General features: G+C 42.1%; 2 protein-coding genes across 2 annotated transcripts in view; both read right to left on the reverse strand.

Annotated features, from left to right (window-relative positions):
* Fbxo9 (F-box protein 9) overlaps positions 1–22,712 on the reverse strand; it is a 28,767-nt gene extending 6,055 nt beyond the window's left edge. The window contains exons 1-7 of the mRNA XM_005002204.4: positions 22,407–22,712; positions 18,126–18,212; positions 14,006–14,164; positions 10,822–10,879; positions 9,458–9,557; positions 6,584–6,714; positions 5,767–5,881 (exon numbers count right to left, since the gene is read on the reverse strand). Of these exons, the coding sequence (XP_005002261.1) occupies positions 5,767–5,881; positions 6,584–6,714; positions 9,458–9,557; positions 10,822–10,879; positions 14,006–14,164; positions 18,126–18,212; positions 22,407–22,409 (653 nt within the window). The 5' untranslated portion in view covers positions 22,410–22,712. The remainder of the gene's footprint in view (positions 1–5,766; positions 5,882–6,583; positions 6,715–9,457; positions 9,558–10,821; positions 10,880–14,005; positions 14,165–18,125; positions 18,213–22,406) is intronic.
* LOC111755816 (putative SCAN domain-containing protein SCAND2P) lies at positions 22,489–22,869 on the reverse strand. The gene has a single exon (XM_023563638.2). The coding sequence runs from the start codon at positions 22,867–22,869 to the stop codon at positions 22,489–22,491; it is 381 nt and encodes a 126-aa protein (XP_023419406.1).
* Positions 22,870–25,617: the final 2,748 nt, after the last annotated feature.

The following is a 25,617-nucleotide window of genomic DNA, read 5'->3' on the forward strand; positions in this document are numbered from 1 at the left end:
AGTGATTAGATCCATTTGTACCAACAGGGGCACAAGCTGCCTGATGAGACAGTCATGCAGACATTACTTCAAGCTGGCGGGAACATGTCAAAGGAGTCACGGCAGGAAACTTTCCAAACCTGAAGATGCAAATATCCACATGCAGGAAGGTCAAAGATTTCCAATCAGATATGCCCAAAGAGTACCTCATGGCAGTATCATCGAAGTGTTGGAGATCAGAGACAAAGAGGATCCTGAAAGCAGGAGGGTGGGGTGGAGGATGGGAGGGTGGAATGGGGGGGAGGGTGGACGCCCAGGGACTTCCAGTGTGCTGAGCAGATTCCTTGGGCCAAGAGAGAACGGACGATACACTGCAAGTGCTGACAATAAGCTGCCAGCCTGAGGAGAAAGATCCAAGATAGCCGAATAAAAGTGAATCAGAGAGGAGGCGAGGCAGCAGAGAGAAGCCTCTCTTTTGAGAATGACTGAGGGAGACTCTTGAAATGAACAAGCAAGTGAGGAGAACCCTCAACAGCCTGCAGTCAACTACAGAGCAAAGCAACATCAGCACTGGCTCTCTGGCTGAGGAGCTCTCCACACGGCCAGGGAAAGGTAACCCATCAACTGCTGTCACAGCAGTGGACTGTGGGTCCTCACTGCAGAAAATTCCACGATCCTTGGAGGGTCTGAACTCAGTCTGAGCTGGCTGGCTAGGAGCGACATCCTGCTACAAAGAAGGAACTCATATGGGGCCTCTGCCAAGCTCCTGAGTCTCAGTTTCTAGATGCCACCCTGCCTCGGGGGCTAGTGCCCAGTTCCCGTACTGCCAGCAGCTTTGGGCCTCAGAGGATGGAGGACAGCCCCTCTGTTACCCTGCAGCTTCTGACCACAAGTCCAGGTCACATCTCTGCTTGCCCCATGGGAACTAGAGGAGGCTCCTCCCCAGCCCTGGAGTCCCGGCCCTGCAGCTGCTGACACCCTATGTGCCATCTGAACAAAAACAAAATCTAGAGCCAGGGATTTAGCTCAGTACCATAAGCACCTGCCTGCCAGGCACATGATCGGGAGTTTAATCTCTGGCTTTAAAAAAAAAAAAAAAGAAAAGAAAGAAAAAAGAAAAAAAAATCTGCTTCTAAACAAGCTATCCCACAGAAGTGGAAGAAGCAAATGTTACACCAGATGTAGAGAGATCACTGTAGGCACACATGAAACATGAGAGGAAACATGAGACCCACAAAAACAGTTTCTACTAAGTTAGCAGAAACACACTTGAATTTGAAGGAAATCTACGAAGTGCCTGAACAGAATTCAAAATAATGATTCTAAGGAAATTTACAGAGACACAGAGAATAGAAAATAGAGAATAGAAAAAAAATAAGAAAAGCAGCTTAGGATATAAATGAGAAACTCACCAAAAAGATAGAATTCATTTTTTAAAAATCACAAATTTTAGAGCTACAAATTTCAACTAGTAAAAAAAAAAAAAAAAAAAAATGAAGAGCTTCCAAAACAGAACAGAACAAGTAGACTGAAGAATTTCAGAATGAAGAAAGCTCACAAGATACAAGATGTCATTGAGAGGTGAAGCATTCAGACACACGAACTGTAGGAGGCAACGGCACTGGGACTTGTTTTCAGACACACGGACTGTAGGAGGCAACGGCACTGGGACTTGTTTTCAGACACACGGACTGTAGCAGGCAACGGCACTGGGACTTGTTTTCAGACACACGGACTGTAGCAGGCAACGGCACTGGGACTTGTTTTCAGACACACGGACTGTAGCAGGCAACGGCACTGGGACTTGTTTTCAGACACACGGACTGTAGCAGGCAACGGCACTGGGACTTGTTTTCAGACACACGGACTGTAGCAGGCAACGGCACTGGGACTTGTTTTCAGACACACGGACTGTAGCAGGCAACGGCACTGGGACTTGTTTTCAGACACACGGACTGTAGCAGGCAACGGCACTGGGACTTGTTTCACAAACTAGGAGCTCAAAGCTTCGCAGTCTTCAAAGTTTGGACATCCAGAATTCAAAGGGTCCCAACTAGATCAGCCAGAAGGTGTCTTTACCAGGGCATATTCGTCACCAGGTTATATTCGAAATGTCAAAAGAAAAAAAAAAAAAGAACTCTAAAAACAGCAAAAGCATCAGGTCACATAGAAGGGAATGTACCCTAGATTTACAGCAGATGCCTCAACAAGATCCTTACAGGCTGGCAGAGAATGAGATGATACAAAGTCCTGAAAGAATAAAGAACACTAGCCAAGAATACTATGCCCTTCAAGAAGTGAAGGAGAAATAAGCAGAAACTAAAAACATCATTGCCATACCAGGCTAGTCCTGTAAGAAATGCTTAAGAGAGTCCTACCACAATAATGAAATCACACAAACAGAATAAACTCAACAGAACAACACTTGGAAAAGGAGAGACTCAAACCTTAGCACCACAAAAAAACCAACAAATTAAAAAACTGTAAGTGTTGCAAGGAACCAAACACAGACAACACAGAAAACTAACAAGATGACAGGAGGCAGTTCACACCTACCAGTAACAACCTTGCCTACTGCTGGATTAATTCACTAATCAAAGTAAAAGATTGGCAGAACGGAAAAAAAAAGTAAGCACCACAATAAGCTGCCTATAGGAAACTCAATTCACGGGTAAGGAACACAGACTGAAAACAAAGGATTAGAAAAAGTTGTGTCACACAAATGATAACCAAAAGTAAGCAGGATTAGCCACACTCACAAACCAGATAAAACAGACATTAAATAAAAAGCCATAAAAAGATGCAAAGTTATTATATATGGATAAAAAGATTGATTCAGCAGGAAGATGTCACCCAAATACATAAAACAAGTGTTAGACTAAAAAGAGATAATACCCAAATACATAAAAAAGTGTTAGACAACAACATGCTGGATAGATTATCCAGAGAGAAAACAAAACAAAAACCATGAGGTGAACCACACTATCCAGCAAAGGGACCTAACAGACATGTATACAACATTTCACCAAAAAGCACAGAGTATGATCTTAATCTGAAAGGTAAAACACAAAAATATTCTCAAGGCTGTAAGAGAAAAAAACAGCACATAGGAGTGTCCTTGTTCTCTTGACAACTGACTTGGCAGAATCCATAAAGACCAGGCAGAGTGTTAAATACCCCGAGTATAGCACTCAAGAAATAGTATAATACTGTATGCAGAAAAGCTATCCTTTAGGAATGGAGGAGTGATAAAAACATTCCCAGAAATACAAAAGCCAAGAGACTATGAACCAGATGCTAAAGGAAGTTGCTCAAGAATGAGATGGGAATAAAGAAGGTAACAGGGAAGTCTAACTCACTGGTTAAGAGTAATTATACAAACAAATTCAGGATGTTCTAATATTGCCAGCATGGTGAGTAAACCATTCATATTTTAGGACTAAAGATTTGTATCTTTAGCTATGAAGACTTAAAAAGCCAATTAAAAAACTACATTAGCATGTTAAAAGATATATAATACAGAAAGATATAAAATAGGATATCAAAAATTAAAAATGAAAGAATGATATACAAGCACAAAGTATCTTTATTAGTACATTTTCTCTTGTTCTTTTGTTTTTGTTCTTTTTAACTATACAATTATGTTAAACTGCTATAATTCCTAAGCTGGATGTGGGGCCACACACCTGTAAATGCAGCACTCGGAGGCCCGGGCAGGAATATCTCCTCCACAAGTTCAAGGCTAGCCTAGACTACACGGTGAGATCCTGCCTCAAAAAAGCCAAACAACAACAAACAAGAAATGGTTATAATCAAAAGATTGTTTTTAGGCTTCACTGGTAACCACAGAGAAAAATCTAGAATGCACAAATAAACTATAATAATCAAGGAACCAAAAAATAACTGGAAGAAATCACTTAAGAAAGGAAAACTGTAAGAGAGGAAGACAGAAAAAAGGAAAACTATAACAAAAGTGGAAAGCAAGGTAATAGTGGCTGTAGTAAGAACTCACCTATCAATGACTGTCTTGAATGCAATGGATTAAATTATGCAACTAAATCAGAATGACTGGTGGATAAAAACAAGACCCAACTATATAGTGCTCAATAAGAAATTGTTTCTGCACAGCAGAAGAAGCAATCAACTGAGTGCAGGCAATATACAGAATGGGAGAGAATACTTACACTATACATCTGATAAGGAACTAATATCCAAAATATGAAAGAACTCAATTCAACAGCAAGAAAACAATTCAATTTAAAATGTGGAAAAGGAAGTTTACAAAGAATATATTCTTTGGGGACAGACAGCAGCCAGTAGACTATGCTGGATGCCACTGCACTACTCAGTCCAGCTAGACTGGTGACTGAGCTGCAACGGTGGCCACAGCAGGGACAAAACGGTAACAATGGAAATAAGTTTTAAAGGTAGCACCAGCAGCACTTTCTCATGGAGCATGGGAAAATCACTAAGCAAGTGATGTGCGGAAAATTGACATGACTCTGACACAGCTCGATTATTTAATATTCTACCTATAACTTAAAATAGTTTTGAACAAGCAAAACTTATTTATATCCTTGTCACACTGGGAAAGATGAACTTAAAATTTATCTCAATGTTAGTCAAAACAAATATGCTTTGAAATGTATATTCAATTTTTTCCTAAAAATAACCAAAATTAACTTTTCTTAATCAAATCTTTTACATTTTCTGATGTAAGAATAACTGTTAGAAACCTTAATTTCAAAAGGCTAACAATCTAATAGATGCTTGTAAGTATGTGTTAAATAAACCAATGCCTAGAATAACCAAAAAGTCTTCAAGCAATTCAAATATTGTATGCAAAATACAAGATTCCAAATGGAATTAAGTTATTTAAAATAATGCACCTGGCAGGACATAGTGTGGCACATACCTGTCATCCCAATGCTGGGAGGCTGAAGCAGAAGGATTTCTGTGAGTTAAGAGGCCAACACAGGCTACATAGTGAGTACCCTGAACTACCAAAAAAAAAAAAGCATCTGAGTTTAAGAACTAAAGCTATACAAAATATTCTACATGGTAAGGATTAGGTAGTATATATACCTAATCTCTCTCTCTCTCTCTCTCTCTCTCTATATATATATATATATATATATATATATATATATATCTAATATTTCTTTAAATAAGAAACCTACGAAAGATCAGTTTCAAATGATTTTATATTAAATTATGATTGTTTTTGACATAGTAAAATTTTAAAGGAATAGAATAACTTTTAAGGGGCCAAAAGAGCAATCCAAATTAAATCACTACCACAAATGGGCTCAAGAGCTACTGTAAAAATAACCTGAATGTATACTTGTTTTTTTCTTTTCTTTTTTTTTTGGTGTGTGGGGTGTTTTCTGAGACAGGATCTCACTATGCAGTTCAGACTGGCTTTGACTATGTAGCTCAGCTGGCCTCAAACTCTTGGCCTCCCAGGTGCTGGGATTACAGGAATGCACCAAGCCCAGTCTACGTATTTCTAACATAAATCCTTTTTCCATGTCAGCTAAGCTTATATGAAACCTCAATGCAAGCAACATGTATGACTCCGTCTGTTTTACAAATTGCTCTACACATTGCAAACAGCACATTTGAACCTTTAAACGCTAAGTTATTTGAGAAGATCATATTATAGACAGCTCTGCAAAAACTTCTGTTCATTTTCAAGCTTTTACCAAATGAGTTCACAAAATTGGCAAAAAACTTTTCATAATCCTGTTCTTCACTGCCTGAGTCACTGAAAAGCAAAGCAAGTACCTGGCACAGACATAGAAGCCTCTGCACACGAGTGACAGCTGCTCCAGCGATCTGAGGTCCAAGTCATTAGACACCACCCAGCGGAAGATGTACATCAGGACCTCCATGGGCAGTGCTGCAGAAGAAAGCCGTCTCTCAGTGCGGCTCCTGCAAGCCGCCCACTGTCGCCACCACATTCTCAGGCTGTGTTTGCACTCTCAGAGACTCATAAATTTATACACACGTTCCAACTATGGCTCAGAACTACTGAGCCACCCAATGGCAATCAATGTTTCCTAACATCAAGATGCAATGTTATTTTTTTTAGCATACAATAGATTTCAAACTGCTTATATGAAGTACCCTCTCCCTTTGCAAGATTTTACTGCCAAGACATACTAAAATAATTTACTAAATGATTCCATAATGTATTAACATTACGATGTTGCTTTTACCTTTTTCAAAATTCTAAATTGTCCTCATCTGAAAATCATGTGACAACATCCAATACAGAACAACATTAATTTCCCAACATGGAGCCTGTCTTGGGCGACTGTCCACCTTGGCTGAGATAATCCATGATACCTGTATCTAATTTTCTCAGGGTGCCTCAGCCACTCTTGATTGAACGTCACAGAAAGTCTGGCATCCTTAAACAACTGCATTACAAATGCTGTTCCACTTCGACTTTGGAAAAACTTGTTCGTACAAACAGTGGTTACAAGCCAGACCTCCCACCGTATTCTGAACTAGGCAGCAATTACCCGACAAATTATCTTAGTTTTGAGGTCTGGAAACACTCAACCTGAGGTTACAGTGCTTCTTACGGAATCCACACCTGATATGTGGGTCTGACTGCTCTCCAGCTCAGGCTGACACAGTTTGCGCACAGATTCCTGAAATGTGAGCTGCTGCTGGAAGCAGGACAAGAGGTCGGCCATCTTGCTATCATCATCATTATCTTCAATGCTGGAAGGAAGGAAGGGAGGTGAAACTGGGCCTCGAATTACCAACACACTGTCCAGAAACTTGTTCCTAGCACATTCGAATCTGCTTTGGAAAGTCAGCTAAGAGCAAATTTTTAAAAAATACATTTTTAAAATGCGGTCACAAATTATCTTGCCTTGCAAAGGAGTACCATACATAGTTTCCCCTTTTCCTAAGGGGAAGCCTAAGGTCTCACACGTGCTACCACTGAGCTCTATTGCCAGTCCTTTTTTTTTTTTTTTTTTTTTTTTTGCCTTTTTCCTTTTTATCGGTACCAGGGGTACCAGGGATCGAACTCATGACCGCCTGCTTGCAAGGCAGGTGTTTATGCCGCTGAGCTAAATCCCCAGCCCTGGCCAGTCCTTTTTTGAGACAGGTTCTCATTAAGTTGTCCACGCTGGATTCAAGCTTGCAATCCTCTTGGGTTAGCCTCCCAAGTACCTGGGTTAACAGGTGTGTGATACTATGCCTGGCTCATACCAAGTTTTTCAAAAAGATAATTAGGATTTTTTGGATTCAGGTGGTAAGATTTATTAGTCTACTTTACAGTAAACACTTCTTTGAGTTATTGAAAAATTGCAAATGGTTTGAAATCTTTACATAAATAAATAGCTTATGTGCTCATAATTCTTTCAATCTGGGTAAAAATCAAATAGATGTCACATGAAGTACTGTACTGACCAAGGATTTTGTAATAGATTTGCCTTAACACCAAGCCATTAAAGAGGAAAATATCTAATTTGAAAAAAATTTTAGGGTCCATAAATCATCTACCAATTCAGAAATACACATAAAAGAGTGCTAAAAAATGTGTGGTGTTCCACATTTGCTGAAGTTAACCTTGGTGATCAGAATTGTAAAAAGCTTTGGGTGAGGATGAAGAGAAAGGAAAGGTTTTCAGAGTACAATGAAGAGCAGCGAGGGTACTGAGCTAGATGAACTTAGTGGCTGTCCTATCAACATCTTACAGGAGAAGGCAGTAAACAAAAGCTTGCTGAGGAAACTTTCAAGATCTGTAATAAAAGGAGTATCTGCAGCCATAAAGAACTTTCATAGCATCTGAGTTTGTATAATGAAATGGGACAGAAAGCAATTTTCTTCTTGTGGTGCTGGGGACTACATTCAGGGCTTCCTGCTTATTAGATAAGCATTCTGCTGCTGAGTTACATCCCCAGCTAACTAACGCTTCTTTAAGGTTTTAAGACAATGCTCCTTAAAAGCACCTGGCACCTACAAAACACACGCAAACAGCTGAGTTTAAGTGACTATCCAAGTTGAAAGAACGGTTAGAAAAAAGCCCAGACGATTCATTTTGAGCATGAACTACTCAGTGCTATGAACTCTAGTTTGGCGTAAATATTAGCTGAAAAGTTTAAACAGGCAATTAACAGTGACTTCACTGCATGTTTATAATATGGCTTATATACTTCTTGAATGTTAACAGACATGCACAGATTAAAACCATTGGCAATAATATGATAAATTAACTATTGCATGACAGAGTAAATATAATACTTAGTATCTCCTTATCAAAACTATTTTCCTACTTCCCTTGGCCTTTTGCTCTGAAACTGGATCCACTATGCAGTACAGGGTGTTCCTGAATCACAATCCTGCTGCCTCAGCCTTCCAAGTACTAGGACTAAAGGTGTGTACCATCAGGCTGTTATTTTACTATGAGTTGTGATGCTATATGAATATACATATATCCCTGGACTATGTCCAACTCTTTCAGGAAGATACCTAGCAGGGCAACAGCTGGGTCAAATGGAAGTTCTAGCTTTGGTTTGAGGGCTCTCCACACTGATGCCCACAGTGGTTGTACCAGTCTACTCACACCAACAGCAGTCCTACTCCGGCATAAAGAAACATAAACTTGCATCACCTGTACGAAAATGAAGCACCTTGAGACCACAATGTTAAATGAGACACACAGGCTGAAATATCACATGGTTTCTCTGATAGGAGAAACCCAAAATATAAATAAAGAACAAAGTAAAACAGGTGCCGAGAAGTGGGAAGGGGATGAAGCGATGGCGGGAGGGCCGGAGGAGGAAGGCGGAAGGGGTGAGAACAAGGACTGGGAACTTTCACGTATGGACTCCACACAAGGAATGTAACGTCACGTACTGACACTGCCCTAACCGGGGACTGGGGATCTAGGGCAGTGGTGCAGCACCTACCCAGCAGGCCTGAGTCCTGAGTTCAATTCCCGACACTCTGCCTCCCCAAAATGTAATAATAAAAAATAAAACTAAATATAAAAATAAATAAAAATAAAATAAGGCCAAAAATGTTAGTTTTAATAATGTTCTATCTATACATATTAAGAGAACAAAAATCTTGTCACAGAGTTCAGCATTTTCTTAATAAAATGTTTTTTAAATGTAAAGTTTCAAATACACAAATTTGTACTAATTAAAAAAAGGAGAGACTATAGTTAAACCTCATGTACTGTTACCCAATTTCAACCATTATTAACATCTCAGTACTTGTATTTTAGCACTCTGAACTGGTTTAATTTTTGACTATTTTCAGTTATTTTGAAAAATTTCAACACTTTTTTGTTGCATCTATTTTAAAGTGTACATTTCTGAATTTTAACCTTAAATTTTCCTAATTACCAATTTCTGTAACTTTCTGAACAATACACTCTGCGTACTACAGAGCTTAGTGACCGTGTCAGCATGGCGACGCGTTACCGTCTACTGAGTTTTATACGCACTAGCTGTTCCCGACACCATCACCTTCCGGAGCCCGGGTGTAGGTAATCTTGAACTCTATATCAGGTACAAGCTGCATAGCCCTACGATAAAACTTGATGGCTGAAAGAAGAAATAAAGCTAAGTTAGCTATGACCACACATTTCTGTCATTTTCTTTGATTATTCTTAGTTACATTTTAATTTAGTAACTTTCTTTTCAAACAGTCAAATTTTCTTTTTCTACATACAATGGCCATTCACTGAAAAAACTTAAATGCAAACTTTATAGTTCAGAAAGTAACCTTTTAGGTTAACATATGCTGGAAATTTAAGATGTATTTACTGTTATCTTCCTGTCCTTCCCACGTTTTTCTCATCCTCTTATGTCTCACTAGTAGTGATTTTATGCAATTCTATCATCCAACCAAAAGACTTCTAAGAAAAAAAAATTTTATGACAAAATTGAGAAAATTCAAATGCTTTCTAATAGACATCACAGAAAAGAGTTCTTTGAATTGACCCATCAAATCTAACTTCCTTTAGCCCAGCTGTCTATTTAAATAACATTTAAAACCAGTTTTTAGGCAAATCTCCTGGCCTGGTTGGTTCGGAGCTCTCCCCTTGTAGAGACATCACCAAAGCCTGGGGCTGTGGGGACTGCTGAGCTCCTTCTCCCTTGGATGAGGTCTGTCATTTGGACACATTCTGACAGTTTCTGTTATCCTGGCCGAGTTACCCTCCAGGAAGGACTGAGCTGGGAATCTTACAAGCTACGAAGACTACGTAGGGATTGAAAATCCACATAAAACACGAGTAAAGAAACCTGCAAATAACTACAGTATAACTGCAAATAATGTTATTTTGGGGGCATTTTCAAACGATTTAAGCAAAAGCATTTTTCTTGTGTCCCAATTATGACCTTTACTATTAAAAAACAAAACCACAATTACCAAGATAATATGGTAAACAGGATACTTATTTTATGCATGTACTTCCATGGGGTTAGTAAGAGACAAAGCTGAAGCTTGTTTCCTTAATAAAATGAAATTAGAACTTAATAACTATTCATTCTTTGATTTATCCTTGGTATTTCCCTCCTCTGAAGTAATTCTCACCTCTGCAAAGAATATAGCTTATGTTAAAATAAATACATTAATGAAGTATTAACGAACACTGAAACAATGTAGAAAAACATTTATTTAACTCATATTTTTCAGAAAGACACAAGACACATAAAATATAAATTTTATTTTTCCCTTAAAAAACTATAGAATATAGGGAGACTGATGTTTGCCATCAAATAACTTCTAGTAAAAAAAAGAAAAAAAAAAAACAGTGACACAGAGTTGGCACTAAGCCGCGCGCTCTTGGGCCCTGGGGCTCACCTTCATACAGAGCTCCATTCTGTTCTTCTTCTACTGCTTGTAGGAAGAGTTCTCGAGCCTGCACAGATAAAAGGTGAAAAGCAATGTTTGAAAATCCGTATTAAAAATAAATACTGATGGCAAGAAGGCTTCTTCAGCAAAGATTGCTAGAGCAGTTGGCCATCTGGGGGCAAAATACTGCATTTCAATTTAAAAACCCATACCTCATGTAAAAATTAACTTGAAATGGATCAGAGACTTAAATGTAATATCTATAAAGCTTTTACAGAAAGCAAACAGAAAATTTCAGCAACCTAGGACTAAACAAAGAATTCTTCTACATGACATGAAAAACACAACGCATGAAAGGGAAAGTTGGTAAACTGGACCTCATCAAAAAATTTTTGCTTTACAAAGTGTGATGGGTGTGGGGATGAGAAAATAAGCTACAAGCTGGGAGAAAACATTTATAGCTCACATATTTCACAATGGGCTTGCATCCAGAATACATGAAGGAATCTTGGAAAAAAAAAAACCCAAAACTATAAGCAAATCATCTAGTAAAAGCACAGTTATTTTGTCAAGGAGATGTGGGTGGGAAATAACAACTTGAGAAGGTATTTAACATCATTAGTCATTAGGGAAATACAAATTAAGTCACAAGTTAATTACCATCTACTTATTGCAGTGCCCAGAGCTATAAAGTAAAGACACTACCAAATGAAGAAGAGGACACACAGAGACTGGATCACTCACACACTGGTAGTGAATACACGGCCCAGACATTCTGGAAAAGTTTGGCAGTTTCTTTTAAAAACAAATACGTACTTACTAAAACTCAGCAATTGCCCTCTTGGGCATTCATTCATTCTAGAGAGATGAAAGTTTATGTTATGGAAAATCCAAAACACAAATATTCATAGCAGTTTTATTTATAGTGGTCCAAAACTAGAAACTCAAATTTTTTCAACCAGTACGCAGTGTAAAACCCTGAGAATATCCACACCATGCGGCCCTACCCTGCAACAGGTAAGAGCAGACTGGCACTCGACTTGGGATAGATGTCAAGGCAATTACGCGGAGTGGATTTCAAAAGGCGATATATACTGTATGATGAAGAATGGATGGACATTTTTAAATGCAAAAGTTGTAAGATGGAGAACAGATTGGTGGTGTCTGCCAGTGGCAGGATGGCTGACGTTACGGCTTATATCTAGATGCCCCAAACTTTTTGGAGTTGGCAGAATTGAGGGTGTGAGATGTTGGGATCAAGGATGTGATACTGGGACTGATTCACAGCACAATGCCAGGATTAAGAGTATGAATGCTACCTACCTGTCCTAAGAATGGCTGGTCTAGACAAAATACAAGAGACAGAACAAGGGCTGTTATCATTGTTCGTTGCTTGCTGCCTCCTCCGTGCCATGAACTGTTTCTCCTCTGTGACACCCCTCTGCCGTGCCACCCAGCCCTGGAGCCAGCCGACTATGAACTGAAACCTCTACAGTGAACCAAAACAGACCTTTTCCTCCTTTAACTTTGGGTGTTGGGTATTTTGTCTCAGCAACAAGAAAACTCAGACAGTAAGGGAAGGTAAAATGTAACTAACTATAAAGAGAAAGAAGCCTTATGGGGATGAAACACTTCGCCAAAGTTGTCAGAATCTAAATGGAGTCACAAATGCCTGAACTGGCAAATACAGCTGAGGGATCATGAAGGGTGGCCCCATGCACAATGCACCTGATAACAAAAACCACCACAAGGGACTGTAAACTGCAAACTTGCCCAAAAGCTATGGCAACTTCACACAGAGACTTCTGCAAACACATCTCTTGTTAATCCTTGCAGCCCAAGATAACTACTTCAACATAACTTTTGTAATCTTGCTCACTTTGCAGTTAAAAATCCTTGTCTCCTTTGCCTCTGCAAATATGCCTACGATTTATCTACTATAGCACATATTCCAGAATGCAATTTCCTCATTCCACAATTCAATCTTTTTTCAGAGCCAGTCTTTGCTGTCATTTAAGCTGACAAGCTCTCTATCATGACCGTGGTGGCAATGACACAGAGCTACCCATGCATTATGGTTTATACCTGATGTCCTCCCAAAGCTCACAGGTGGGGTTTCGAGAGGTGATTAGACCTTGGGTGTGTAACACTCATTAGCCGACTGATGAGTTTATAGCTAAGTTTATGCTGGGAGGTGTCACACGGGGGGTATGGCTTGGAAGGTAAGTCTCTCTCTTCTCCATTATTTTCTCTGCCTGCTGTTCTTTGAGCTAGCTGACTGCAGACTGAAATCTCTACCAACAGTGAGTCAAAACAAACCTTTCTTCCTTTAATTTTTAGGTGTTGGGTATTGTGTCTCAGCAATGAGAAAGTAACTAAGACACCATGTCCTATCACTGCAAATAAAAAAACATGCTTTTAAACTCAGGCTATCAGAGGGTTACACCAAAGCCAACTTCCTACTTTTTGATACTGTGTTACTGTTATGCAAGATGCTACCGTCAGAGGAGGATGGGTGAAGGATTTACAGAGCTTCTGTCTGGAAGCCCTCAAGGATTTTAAAGTAAAAATTACAATAAAACAAGCGTGTAAGGTTTTAATCACCAGGGTAACGTTACTTAATTGCTATTCGCACACAGAAACCTGGTTAGACGGTGTGACGATGGCACAGGCAGCCCCCAGGGAAGAGGAAGACAGCTCCTAATGGATGAGGTACTGCTGCCTGCTCTGTGTGAACAGCGACCTGGACAAGGCCGCAGTTGGGTAACACTCAAATACATTCAGAGTGAACACTTACGAAAACTTCCACAGCAGGGAAATGATCAGCACAAAATACTACATCTAAGACAACTTCTGAAAAGGTATGCATTTGAGTAAACCCCATGTTGAGCTCCTGTTGAGAGGCTTCAATCTTTTAGAGGTCAAATAACTCTTAAAAATCTCCTAAAAAAGACAATTCCATGAAAATAGTTTTCATCTGGAGAGAAAAGAGCTCTTGGTATCACCCAAAGCAACTACAAGTGAGGACATAGAAACTGGCACAGTAACCACGTTTTCAACGAGAGGAGAAATTCTTTTATGTATCTACATCACCAGAGTATGACTACTTCCTTATGTTGTTGAAAGTTCCAGTGCCTCCTTCCTCAAATAAAAAGAAAGACAGAAAATGTGTCGAAGGATCTTTCATACTTAACTTTTCTTCTTTTGCCAGTTCCTGCTTTCCCCTGGCATCTGCGGCTGCCTTCAGCACAGCACCTCTTGCTGCTCTGCCAGGTCGCGCCTCCACAGCGCTGGTGCCCACCCCGGGGGCGAGTTCAAACATCCACTGAGCCCGGAACATCTGGAGCTGTGCCTACAAGCAGAAAAGTACTTCAGGACTCATCAAGAAGGCAGCCTAACTCTGGGCCGGCTTATCAGTGTAGCCAACATGCTTATTCTTGTTATTCTAAGTAAAAAAAGACAAACAGTCTAAATACTGAACACTTATTATCTCCTCAAATCATTTTCTACTTAAAACTTTAAAGAATGAAACTTGGCCCATAATAACTGTTTATACAGCAGAAGGACAATGGTATTGGAGAAGTACATTTTAACTAGAATTAACAGCGCAAGCCAGGGCTTAGGAACTAAACCTAAAAGCTTGTTAATGAGTACGTCATGCAGCAGACATTAAAAGTGCTGTTAAAGCTCTGTAGGTGAGCCTAAAGTCTTTCTTTAATAAGTATTCTGTATTTGAAAAGGAATTTTTTCCTAACATGTATCATTTTAAAAACATAAAATAGGAAGTAAAGTCCTCTAATACAGTAGACTCCAAAGGGCTACTCACACTCCTTTTGGGGACTAAAAATCTTGCTAGAATGACTTTCCAAGTCCTGAAAATGGCCCAAGCTGTCGGTCTTCTGAAGTGTTGGCGTGACCACGCTGTCTTCCATCGCCACACACCACTGACTGAGGACTGATAAAAGCCTCGTGCACCGGAGACACCTCCGACGGGTGGTCCATCCTTAGACATCTACTGCACTGCTGCCCTGGTCCCGGGGCCTTGGTCCCTCCTGCCTCCCTGCCCTCCATGGGTCCCAGTGGGCCCCAGGAGTGTGCCTTGTCTCAGGCATGGTGATGTCCACTTTAACCCGAGGGTTGCCCCATCCAAGAGGGCAGTTGCTAATGCATTGTGTATATTCTGCTTGCCTTCCTTTTTTGAAAAATTACAAAATATGTAAAAATGTTGTAAAATATGTTGTAAACATGTTTTTCTCAATTCCTTAACTAAAACTGTCCTTAAAATCCCTGAACTCTGTATCTTCTTATAGCTGAAAGTGAAGGGACTTGTGGTAAAGAAATATCAGATTGGGACAGGGATTTAGCTCAGCAGCATGAGTGCTTGCCTGGCAAAGTGCAAGGTCATGAGTTCGATCCCTGGTACCAAAAAAAAGAAAAAAAAAAATAGCGAAAGAAAGAAAGAAAGAAAGAAAGAAAGAAAGATGGGATTTACAGATGACCTCCAACACTAGAGAGGTCTCGGAGCCCCTCCTGGTCACAATCGCTGCTCCAGTCCCTTGTGAGCAGTCTCACCACGGCTCTTTCCTATGCTGCCTGTCCGAGTCCAGTGCTCATGTTTTGGTCATCCATGCTGGACCTCTTGAGCAAGTGTGTTTACTCTTGCCTAGAGGCTGCAAACTCCAAGTGATCGTGCAGATGGAACCAATGACAAATGGGCCAGACTTGGATCTGTAGACTCAACTTGTGAAGGGGGTTCAGAACTGCCAAACCCCACACGGCTCCTACCCAACACTCCTTAGGATTAGCTTCTGCAGGTGCCACTTCGGTGTCACCTGCACCTTCTCAGTTCAAAGCACTTATACTGAAACTACACCCATTCGCCCCTAAGCAGTGAAGCACAGCTCTTCAGAGGGGAGTAATACAGGCAGCTAAACCAGGTAGACATTAATAGGCAGTTAGGGATACGCCCTGGAAGAAGCCAGTACAGAAGATGAGAACCACTAAAACTGCGGCTGGAGGCGCATCTGAAGAAGGAAGACTCCAAGATAAAGTCATGATGGCCAGACCTGCACACTTTCCTAAGGGATAAATGGAAACCTGAGACCATACTGTAACTTGTATTCCAGCACAGATACCGCACGCATCAGGGCTGGATGAGCGTCCAGAACACCCGTACCCATGCCCTCCCCAAAACACTCCTGCTTTAGAAGTCGTAAGCCAGATGAGCCACGGTAATGATGTGGCCAGGTACCGTGCTATGTGCCCACTTCCCTAGTGTCAGCTAAGTGGCTTACCATGATCCTGTGTGAGTGGTTCATTGTCACTGCTGGGACTGGAGGTGCGAGTGCCACACCCACCCCGGGGAGCCTGCACTCGACACGAGAGGCTCGCTGCTCCTCCTCTTCACTTCTCTTGCTGCCTTCTGCCCTCATGAACTGCTGCCCCCGTCGTGTGCCACTCTGCCTTGGAGCCAACCAATTCTGGACCCGAACCTCTGTAAACTGCGAGCTAAAAAAAATCCTTCTTTCCTTGACTCTGGGTATTGGGAATTTTGTCCCAGCAAAGGCAGAAAAATAACTTCGTATCTTACTGGTTGGCTATAGTTTCACCCACTCTGTGACTTTGCTATATAAATTACCCCTGACAAGGGCCTCAGTGGCACTTATTCAGCCCCCTTCCTGTACCTCAGGAGCTGCTTCCTGTGCTTAAAAGAAAAACAAACAAAAGAAGTTTTCCTCTAAACCACTGCTTTCGTTCCCACACTGACATGTGCTATTACACACACCTATGACCTTTAAGTCTTTAGTAGCATTCAGTGTCTACTAAACAACACTATATAGTGTGTTTATAGTGTATAAACACACTATAAGCCCATAAATTCAATAATTAGCTCACTTATCTAATCGCATTGAGTTTTTCCCCTGTTTCAATGCACAAAGACTTATCTGCAGAGTATTTTAATGAACGACACAGCATCATGTAAACACAAGGAAGGGGTATGCAGGCTCTAGGCCACTTTTTCACACAAAGAATACTACAGGGAACATCTTTGTACATGTGTATTTATGTACTCATTTTCTCCATGATTCCATTAAGGTTTATCTTCTGAAGTACAATTTTTTATGAGAAAGAATGCATGTTTTAATTTTGACTCACATTGCCACTGTGCCCCCAGAAAATTTAGGACAGTTTACACTTTCATGTATACTGTACTAGCGTACTCACAACTCAGACAGCACTGGACATTTCTCACCCAAAAATTATTTTTATTTGTTTGTTTTTTGAGACAGGGTCTCACTTTGCAGTTCAGGCTGGCTCACCAGGTAGGCCCAGGGTGGCTTTGAACTCCTGGTGATCCTCCTGCCACAGCCTCCCAAGTGCAGGGATTATATTACTATTAACATTAATTTCTGCTTCAGATATTTAAGTCACTCCCATCTTTTTCATTGACGGTCCGCATCTTTCTATTCTGTGTCCTTCTAATCTCTGAGAGTGGTGTACACACTGAGGCTATCTGCTATGGCTTGTGTCTGGAGGCCTCCCCATGGCCTCATGTACTCACAGTGGGCCTTTGTTGGAGTTGGCTGCCTCTAGGGTGTGTTGAGTGTGGATTAAAGGTGTGTTAAGTGGATTAGTGCACTGATTGGCTAGCACTGTTCTGGGTGTGGGTAACGGGAAGCCCAACCCTGGGTGAGGGTGGCGGCAACCATTAGGTTTGTAGCCAAATCGGACTAGAAGGAAAAGATAGACAGCACAGCTGTTTGCACCTTCTCGGCCTTCCTGCCTTCCGCCTGCCTCACCTTCGACCATTCTTCCTCCCCCTGCCACGCCGCCCGCCCCTGAGTAGCTGCCCCTCTCTGAGTACCGAGTAAAACAAACTGAGATGAAATACACCTTCCCTCTTTTAACTGTGAGAATCAGGTATTTTTGTCTCAGCAGTAAAGAAAGTAACCAAGACACTACCTAGCAATCCGCTACTCATTTGTGGTCAACAGCTATTTTAGCTACCTTTAAATTTTATTTCTGATGCCTTTATTAAAAATCTACACCTTTAAGGGGCCAAACTTGTCAATCCGTTTTCTATAGAGATGAGTTTTGAGTCATGCTTAAGCCTTATTTTGAAAAGCCCACATACTAAATTACACACCCGTTATTAACATTGCTTTTTATGGAAAAATTCATAATGTAATTTAAGTATTCTAAAGGCAATACAATCAAATTCAGCGCAAACCACCCGAACTTGCAAGTGTATAATCAGGGCCAATTCCTGTTTACACATGGGAAGGGATGGAGTAACAACTGAAAATACAAGCCTGCAGGTCTGTTTCAGCAGGACTTTCGTTCACATCATCATCTCCTGCTCTGGCGGTATCAGAATGACAATCTTCCTCAGCTTCTGCCTAGGGGAAAAAACCAAAATAACGTCAGGAATATGTAAACACCAGTCTCACTCTGTAGTCTAATGTCCTACACATTTAGTATCATTATATCAACAGTTTGTGGAACCACTTTAATATAAAGGTTGCAGGATGCTTTGGGAACCTTACCATTTATTTCCAAAGGAAAATGAGTCTGAGAAGTGTATTCTCTATTCTAAACCAGAGTAGTAACGTCACTGAATCTTAACATTTTGTTCTCCCAAATTTAGCAATTCTGCCCTTCCAAAAACCAATCTAATTATATATAAAATAACTGAAGTTCATTACTACACATAAATGATTTTATATAATGAATGTAACTGAGTAAATGAAGTTGATTCATTGGGGGGGGGGTGCCAGGAATTGAACTTATGACCTTGTGCTTGCCAGGCAGGCGCTGTGCCACTGACCAATAGCTCCAGCCCTAATGAAGTTGATTCTGCTACCAACTAACATTTTAAATTATTTTCCATTTTTTTCTTTTGAAAAAAGATTAAAGGGAACATCTTTGTTTCCCTTTTAGTTCAATAACAACCCTATTTTAATTTTTATGAGAAACATGTTGAAAACAGAACCCAGTGTAATCAATCCTAAGTAATTGTAACTTAATTTCAGTAATTACCAATGTAAATAAAAATTCTGTAATATTAAATGGCAACTTACAGTATTTCATTTTTGAAAATGTCATCTACTGTATGACGTTTTGTGAGCTCAAGATTCAAGTAAGGTCTACACACTGCAGTTGGCTGCTATGTGTCAACCCTTGTATTCTCACTATTTCTGTAAGGAATAAAATTTTACCAAGGTGCCAGTAAATATGTCCCTTTGCCTCTTATGTAAATTGCAGCTGGATCTAGGGAGGTTTGGTTAGATTCTGGTAAGATTTTTTTTTTTTTTTCCTTTCTCAAAGCTATTTCATAGATGTTGGGTCTGTCATCAGAAGGGAAGTGTTCCAAAAGGCAGCTATCACTGTGGGAAAAAATACCAAACTCAGCTGTTTCAGTCCATAACTTGCAAGTTCCAAAGGCAGAATACTATGTTTCAGGACAATGAAATACAAAGTTGCTTTCTCTGGAGATTCCTTTTGACTAGTAAGGGTTAATAATACCAACCAGATAAAATGTAACACTTTTGTAGAATCAGTAATTTCAAGTTAGTACATGGTTTAAAAACACTTTGCATTAGAAAACAATAATGTTTAGTTGCCATAGAGTTCAGCGTAGTTTTTGTTTGATGGATCACTTAAAAACAGAAAGCTGCCCTTTCCTTTATAAAAACTGACACATTATTAAATGGGCTCTATGCAAATTATTGGTTTATATTAATTTTATTGCACTACGAAAACTCACCAGTCAAAGAATTGCAACATGAATGGTTTTTATCAAGAAATCCATTTACTTATATTTCTTATTTATCCAATTTTTAGACACTGGAGTGCCTTAAAGTGGAAAAAGTGGGACTAGAGTGATTGTGGCTTTGGGTCTCAGGTTAGGCTCCCTTCATTTTATCCTTTTATCTCAATAAATGCTTGTTAAATTAAAACACCTCCTACCTTCCAGTCCAGTGAAACAGTGTTGTCTGTTAGCTAACAGTTATTAAGCAAACAGGACTTGCTCAACACTTATTGGGTTCTATCCTATGCAGAAATGTGGCAATCATAGAAATGACCTTGAAGGTTGGCTAGAAAAAGGACAATAAAGCCAATTACCTAGTTTCAAGACGGCAAGTTTTGCAACTGCAAACTTTAGCTGTAAGTTACTTTCAAACACAAAATATTTAATGCAGATTTCTGAACACAGTAAACACATGCACACTATACTTGCCCTGCATTACAGGCTTGCTTCCTGTCTTATCTCTGGCAACCAGACTCACTGGGGGGGTGCCCTTAACATCTGAACTAGTTAGTACTGGGGAAACATTGTCAACTGTAAAGGCTAAATTAATGAAGAAATAAATGAGAGAGGCAGTTAGTTTAAGCAAGGAGCTTTTTCTACTGGTGTGGTTTTATATACAGTGCTGGTATTAAGGCTTGGTCCCCAGTGTGGTGTCACTGGGAGTTGGTAGAACTTTTGGACCTGGGGCCTAGTGGGAAGTCTATATGTCACTGCAGGTGTGCCCTTGAAATGGGATTGGGGACCCTTTTCTCTCTTGCTGGCTGGCTCAGGAGTCCGGTTTGTACCACCATGTTCCTTTGCTATGACGCGTTACCTCATCAGAGGTCAAAAGGAACTGGGGCTGCTTATCTTGGAGTAGACCCTTCAGAATGCTTTCTCTTTATAAATTATCACAGGTGTTCTGTTATAGTAATGGGAAGCTGACTAATGCATCTACTAAGAATATGACTACAACCAAAATACATGGGACTGAATGTATAGATTCTAGTGAGAAGTTATAGTTCTTTCTCCTTCCAAATAAATGTATGATTTCCTACTATAAATCCTAAGCACGGTCAGTTGGAGAGGACCCGAGTCCTGGGGAGTATCCTCTTTGTCATTTAAGCTTCTTTTTGCCTACCAGTGTGACTAAACCAACTGTATCAAAAGAGTTTCCCTCCTCTCCCCAGTTGAGCTCCTGTATCTTGCTGCTTGTTGTCCCCACCTGAAATGTAACCTTCCTCACTTAGCTTCCACTTATTCTTCAACATTCAGCTCTAAGTTCATTGCAGTCAAAAGCATCTTCCAGTCCAGTCTCTTCTGTGTGCTTCTAACACTTATAATTGAAGCTTTCATTTCTTTCATTAAAGTTAATGCACTGAGCATTACAGTTAATGCACTGAGGGCAGGAATACATCTCGGTGGTCTTTGTAATCAAACATGTTGTTTGATTCGTAATAAAGGCCTGCCTAAGCCTCAGATATCTCCTCTAAAAAGAGGATTCTATGAAGAGATTCTGTGAATTTTCAGGTCCCTTTTCTGATGGGCTATTTCACAAATAAGTGTATCATAAATCACATTACAGGCATGGTTCACACTATTCAGGTGGAAAATAGGTGTACAAAAAATTGAAATTAGCAAATACATCATGTGACATGTACTGTGTTAAGTTGAAGATGAGGAAATAAAAAATCTGTAACAAGACAACACAGTCCATGTGTCCTGAGCAATTTGTATTAGAATAGTTGTCAAACCCATCTTGGTTTTAGCCAATGTAATCACAGAAAATCACAGAAATGTGAGCTTTATTACATTTGGCCAACCTAAATACCACTGGCAACAAAGATAAGCTGTCAGTTGCCACTCAGAGGGCTTCATTTTTTTTTTCCCTCTGAGTACCACCTAAATATTACCTTTCACTTGTGTAGTGCCTGTTTTGGGGTGGCTTATAGCCCCATTTTACTACTGTTTCTCAGTACGAACTAATTCAGTATAAAAGTTGAGTGCCTAATGCTGGTCAGAAAACTACTTCTGAAAGTTAGAAGCAGAAGCATTGGTGCTTTTTAAAAAAATACCGTCCAGATAAGCTACAGGAAGCAAATTCATTCAGCCATTCACTTATTCCATAAGTATCTGGGAATTTTATGAGATAATTAATTCGTTTGTATCAGCTCATTCTAACTTCATTAGCAATTTCTTAGCTAGACAATTTATCGGGTAGCAGACGCAGTACACGGTGAAGACCACACACATCACACTACGGTCTCAGCGAGTGTGTTCCGTCAGACTGAAGCTGAGCTAAGTCTCTCCATTTGCACAGCTGAGACGGGGCTCACGCTGTCACTACCATAAAGTGATACTGGTTCCCTCCGGCCCGGTTCCACCAGAATCGCCAGCCAATCAACGCAGATGCGTCTAAGCCAGGACTTCTGCAGGACCTCACTTGACGGAGCAGCAATCAACAAGTGTCTCCCCTGACCAGGATTCCCTCTCCAGAACACGGGCTGGACAGGCTCACCGAAATCAGGCTCGCAGGGTTTGAAAAATGCCCTCGAGGCCGGCCCGGCGCCCTTAGAAAGCAGAGACGGGACATTTTTCGGCTGTCCTGCAAACCCCGTCTCCCTGTATCGGACCTGGCTGGGGTTCAGCAGGAACGGAGCGTCGGGCGCAGTCAAGGCCAGGACCCTCTGCTCCCTCTCTGCCCAGGGCCCGGTGCTCGCGGTGCTTCCCGCTTCTCCAGGCCTGCAAGCCAGGCCCGCTCCCCGCATCCCGTCCCGCAGGCCCCTTCCCATCCCCAGCTCACCATGCTGGCGGGCCGGCCGGCCGGGTTGCGGGCTCCCTGCGCCCTCTGCACCGCTCCTCCGGGAGGGTGCGCTGTCCAGTGTCTACTCCTGCCCGTCTCCCGCAGCAGGGCTTAACAGAGTTCTCGGTCGGAGAAGCGCACCAAGCAGCGGCAGTAACTGCGGGCCCGGCGGACAGCAGCCATCTTCGCGGGGCAGGGGGCCGACACGGGCGCGCTGGAGCGGCGGCCGGGGCCGGGGACTGCGGAGGGCGCCGAGAGCTGCGGAGGGCGCCGAGAGCTGCGGAGGCCGAGCGGAGGCAGCCGGAGCGCGGCCCTGCCGGAGACGGGACGCGGCGGCGGAGCTGCGCACTGCGGGACTGCGCCGGCCACGCACGGAGCATGCGCGGTGCCGCCGCGGCGTCCCAGGCGCGCAGCCCGCGACGGACGGGGCTAGCGGTCCGCCGGACCTCGCCCCCGACCCCATGTCCGCTCTAATGCGCCCCGAGGCAGACAGGAGCAGGCGGTACCTCAGCGATGTCTCAACTGAGCTGAGAGCAGGGCCTTGAGCCAAGCCTCCTGAGGACCCTAGAACAGCACGGTCGCTACACGGATTTGGGGACGCATAAGTGCCGCGTCCAGCAAAATGCGACCACTGTCACAGGTGGTTGTAAAGGTTAAATCTAGGAGCACAGGCCCGAAATCGAGGAAAGATGCGCTTACGTGCGCAGCTGCGGGGAATGAAAACAGGCGACGCATGGAACGCTTAACTACAGGTCCCATGATGCAATGCAATGTCCGTGCGCGTCGAGGGCTCTGGAGCCGGATTCTTGGGAGAAGGTTTTGCGAGGCACGGTGGGATTTGTAGTCCGATGGTCCACGTAGAGCGCCGGAACGTAAGCGAGGGCCTTGACCCGCCTTTTAAAGACCAAACATCTGAAGTCCCGTCAAGTGAAGGTACTCTGACTTCTCCACACTTTTAATCTTTAAACCACGTTTTTGCATATTCTGTGAAAGCATACAGGCATCACAACTTCTTACTTTCATTGAGCAAGCATTTATCGAATGTCTGGAGTTTCTCTGAGTGCCAGGGACTAATAGTCATCAAGATTCCAAGACCCCACATACATTAGAATTTAAATTTCTTATGCGTTATTTTATTCTAGAGCTTTCAGTGTATCGTCATAGAGCTGCAAGGAGGATAGGGGTGAGGTGAGGAACGCTCTACTGTAAGGAAATCCAAATTACACATTGTAAGATACATCCTTCAGGTGAGTTTTTATTTGCATCCTAAATTAACTACCATAAAAATCTTCCATCTTTAACAGAAGTCAACAATTTAATAATTTTTAGATTCTAAAAGAGGATTTAGGTTCTTTAAGGGAAATTTCCTCCCAATGATTCTTTTAAAATTGGATTTTGAAATTTAAATGGAAGAAGAGTTAACTATGGGTTTATAACAAAAGAAAATGAAGGAATTCTAAAGATCACTTTTGCAGAAAAAGAATGAGGTTTAAGTTGCTCCAGAAATTGCATCGAAAATATTGAATGCTTGCTTGGGGTATCCTGGTCAATTAGGTCAGAAGATTTCTATTCTAGCAAGTAATTAAAAACAAGATTAATAAAGTAATATTTGATAAGACCAAATACTAAAACATGGCATGCTCCACAGCCACTAATTTTCTATTTTAAGTCAGCTCCACTGAATCCAGTAGCACTCATTACAGGGATATATTAGATATTATATTATATTATATTATATTTGCAGTCTTTTCATTTTCCCAGACCAAAATTACTGATCTACTTACTAACCCAGTGGATCCTTACTAAATGTATACTAAGACACTCCCTCCACTTGCTTGGTATACTGGTTTGGACAACTGAATTTTAGTGACACTGATTATTTTAGTTACTTTAAAAACTCATAATTTGCTAGGCTCCTTGTTATCTTATTATTAGCTTATTACCTGCGGTTTTTATTTTACAGCTGTTACATAGGTAAACACAAAGGTAGGCAAATATCATGTATTTGCCAAGTAGTCAGGGTGCCATTTTCCATTCGAGAAAGAAAAGGAGCAAGAGAAAAATTCCAGTCTTTGATATGATTCTGGAAAAAACAAAACAAAACAAAACAAAAATCCCGAATACTTCAACTGTCTTTGGATTCAGAAACAAAACGTTTAAAAACTTGCTGTGGTGGTGAGCTGGGTAATTTAAACCAGCGACAGCTCTTCAAAGAGTTAAAGGGTTACTGATTTTTGAATTAAAATTGTGTATTGAGGGCAAGTGTGACCCCCCCCTCACCAGCGGAATCAGCACTGGAACTGCAGTGTGCAGCAGACCACGGGTTTAAATAACCCTCCAGGTGACCGGTGTCCTGCAATTGACCCAGTGGCTCACAAGAGTCCTGTAAATTTCAAACAGGGACCAGGAAGCAAATTTGGATTTTTCTCCCAAAGTGCTTAACATTCAAGCCTGATCATGGTTTAAGGCCACATCTACAATATAAGTTATGATAAAAGTCAATGTGCTCTAAACGTAGACGTGCGGTGTCAGATACATGTCACCAGTTACGCGGAAAGGACGCCTGTGGAGGTTGTCTACCAGGTTCCCACCGTGGGAAGCGTGCAGCCTTTCAACCTCGGTTACTGGCCGTGTGAACCCCTGCAGTGTTCAAACGTACACATACAGGTCGTGGATTTATTTTAAACACGTTTTCTATTGTAAAACGCAGGTGACGTGTGCCGCTTGAGACCCAGCTGCCTGCACAAGCCCGCCGGTGACACCGCGAGCACCCCTGCGCGCGCTCCCGGGGACGCTCCCGAGGCCTGGCGCTCGCTCCGCCCGCGCGCGCTTCCCCGCCTCCCGGCCTTGGGGGCGGCGGCCGGCCGGGCCGGGGCTGCCGAGCCGGGCGCGCTGCAGGGACGCGCAGGGCCGGCGAGGGGAGCTGCAGGGCAACTTTCCGGGGAAGGCGGCGGGGCGCCCGCCGTGGAAGCCGCCCTGCCTTTTGTTTGTTTTGCTGCCGAGGCCGGAGTGCGGCCGGCTTCCTGCCGCTGCGCCATGCGCCGCGCCGCCCGGGCCCCGCGCCGGAGCTGCCGGGCGTCTCCGCCAGGGGCCCGCGGCCCGTCCTAGCCGGGATTGCCGCTTCCCGCCGCGGCGCCGGCCGCGCCCCGGAGCCACGAGCCGCGCGCCGCAGGGGCGGGACCCAGGTGCTCTGCGCCGCCGGTGAGTGGGC

This window comes from Cavia porcellus, unplaced genomic scaffold, assembly GCF_034190915.1.
Source record: "Cavia porcellus strain 051 isolate PalLab524CR breed Dunkin Hartley unplaced genomic scaffold, mCavPor4.1 scaffold_7, whole genome shotgun sequence".
NCBI lineage: Eukaryota > Metazoa > Chordata > Mammalia > Rodentia > Caviidae > Cavia > Cavia porcellus.

What these genes read in the sequence shown, in the direction of transcription:
- LOC111755816 (XM_023563638.2), bottom strand. Translation starts at nt 22,869, where the DNA reads ATGGGGTCGGGGGCGAGGTCCGGCGGACCGCTAGCCCCGTCCGTCGCG.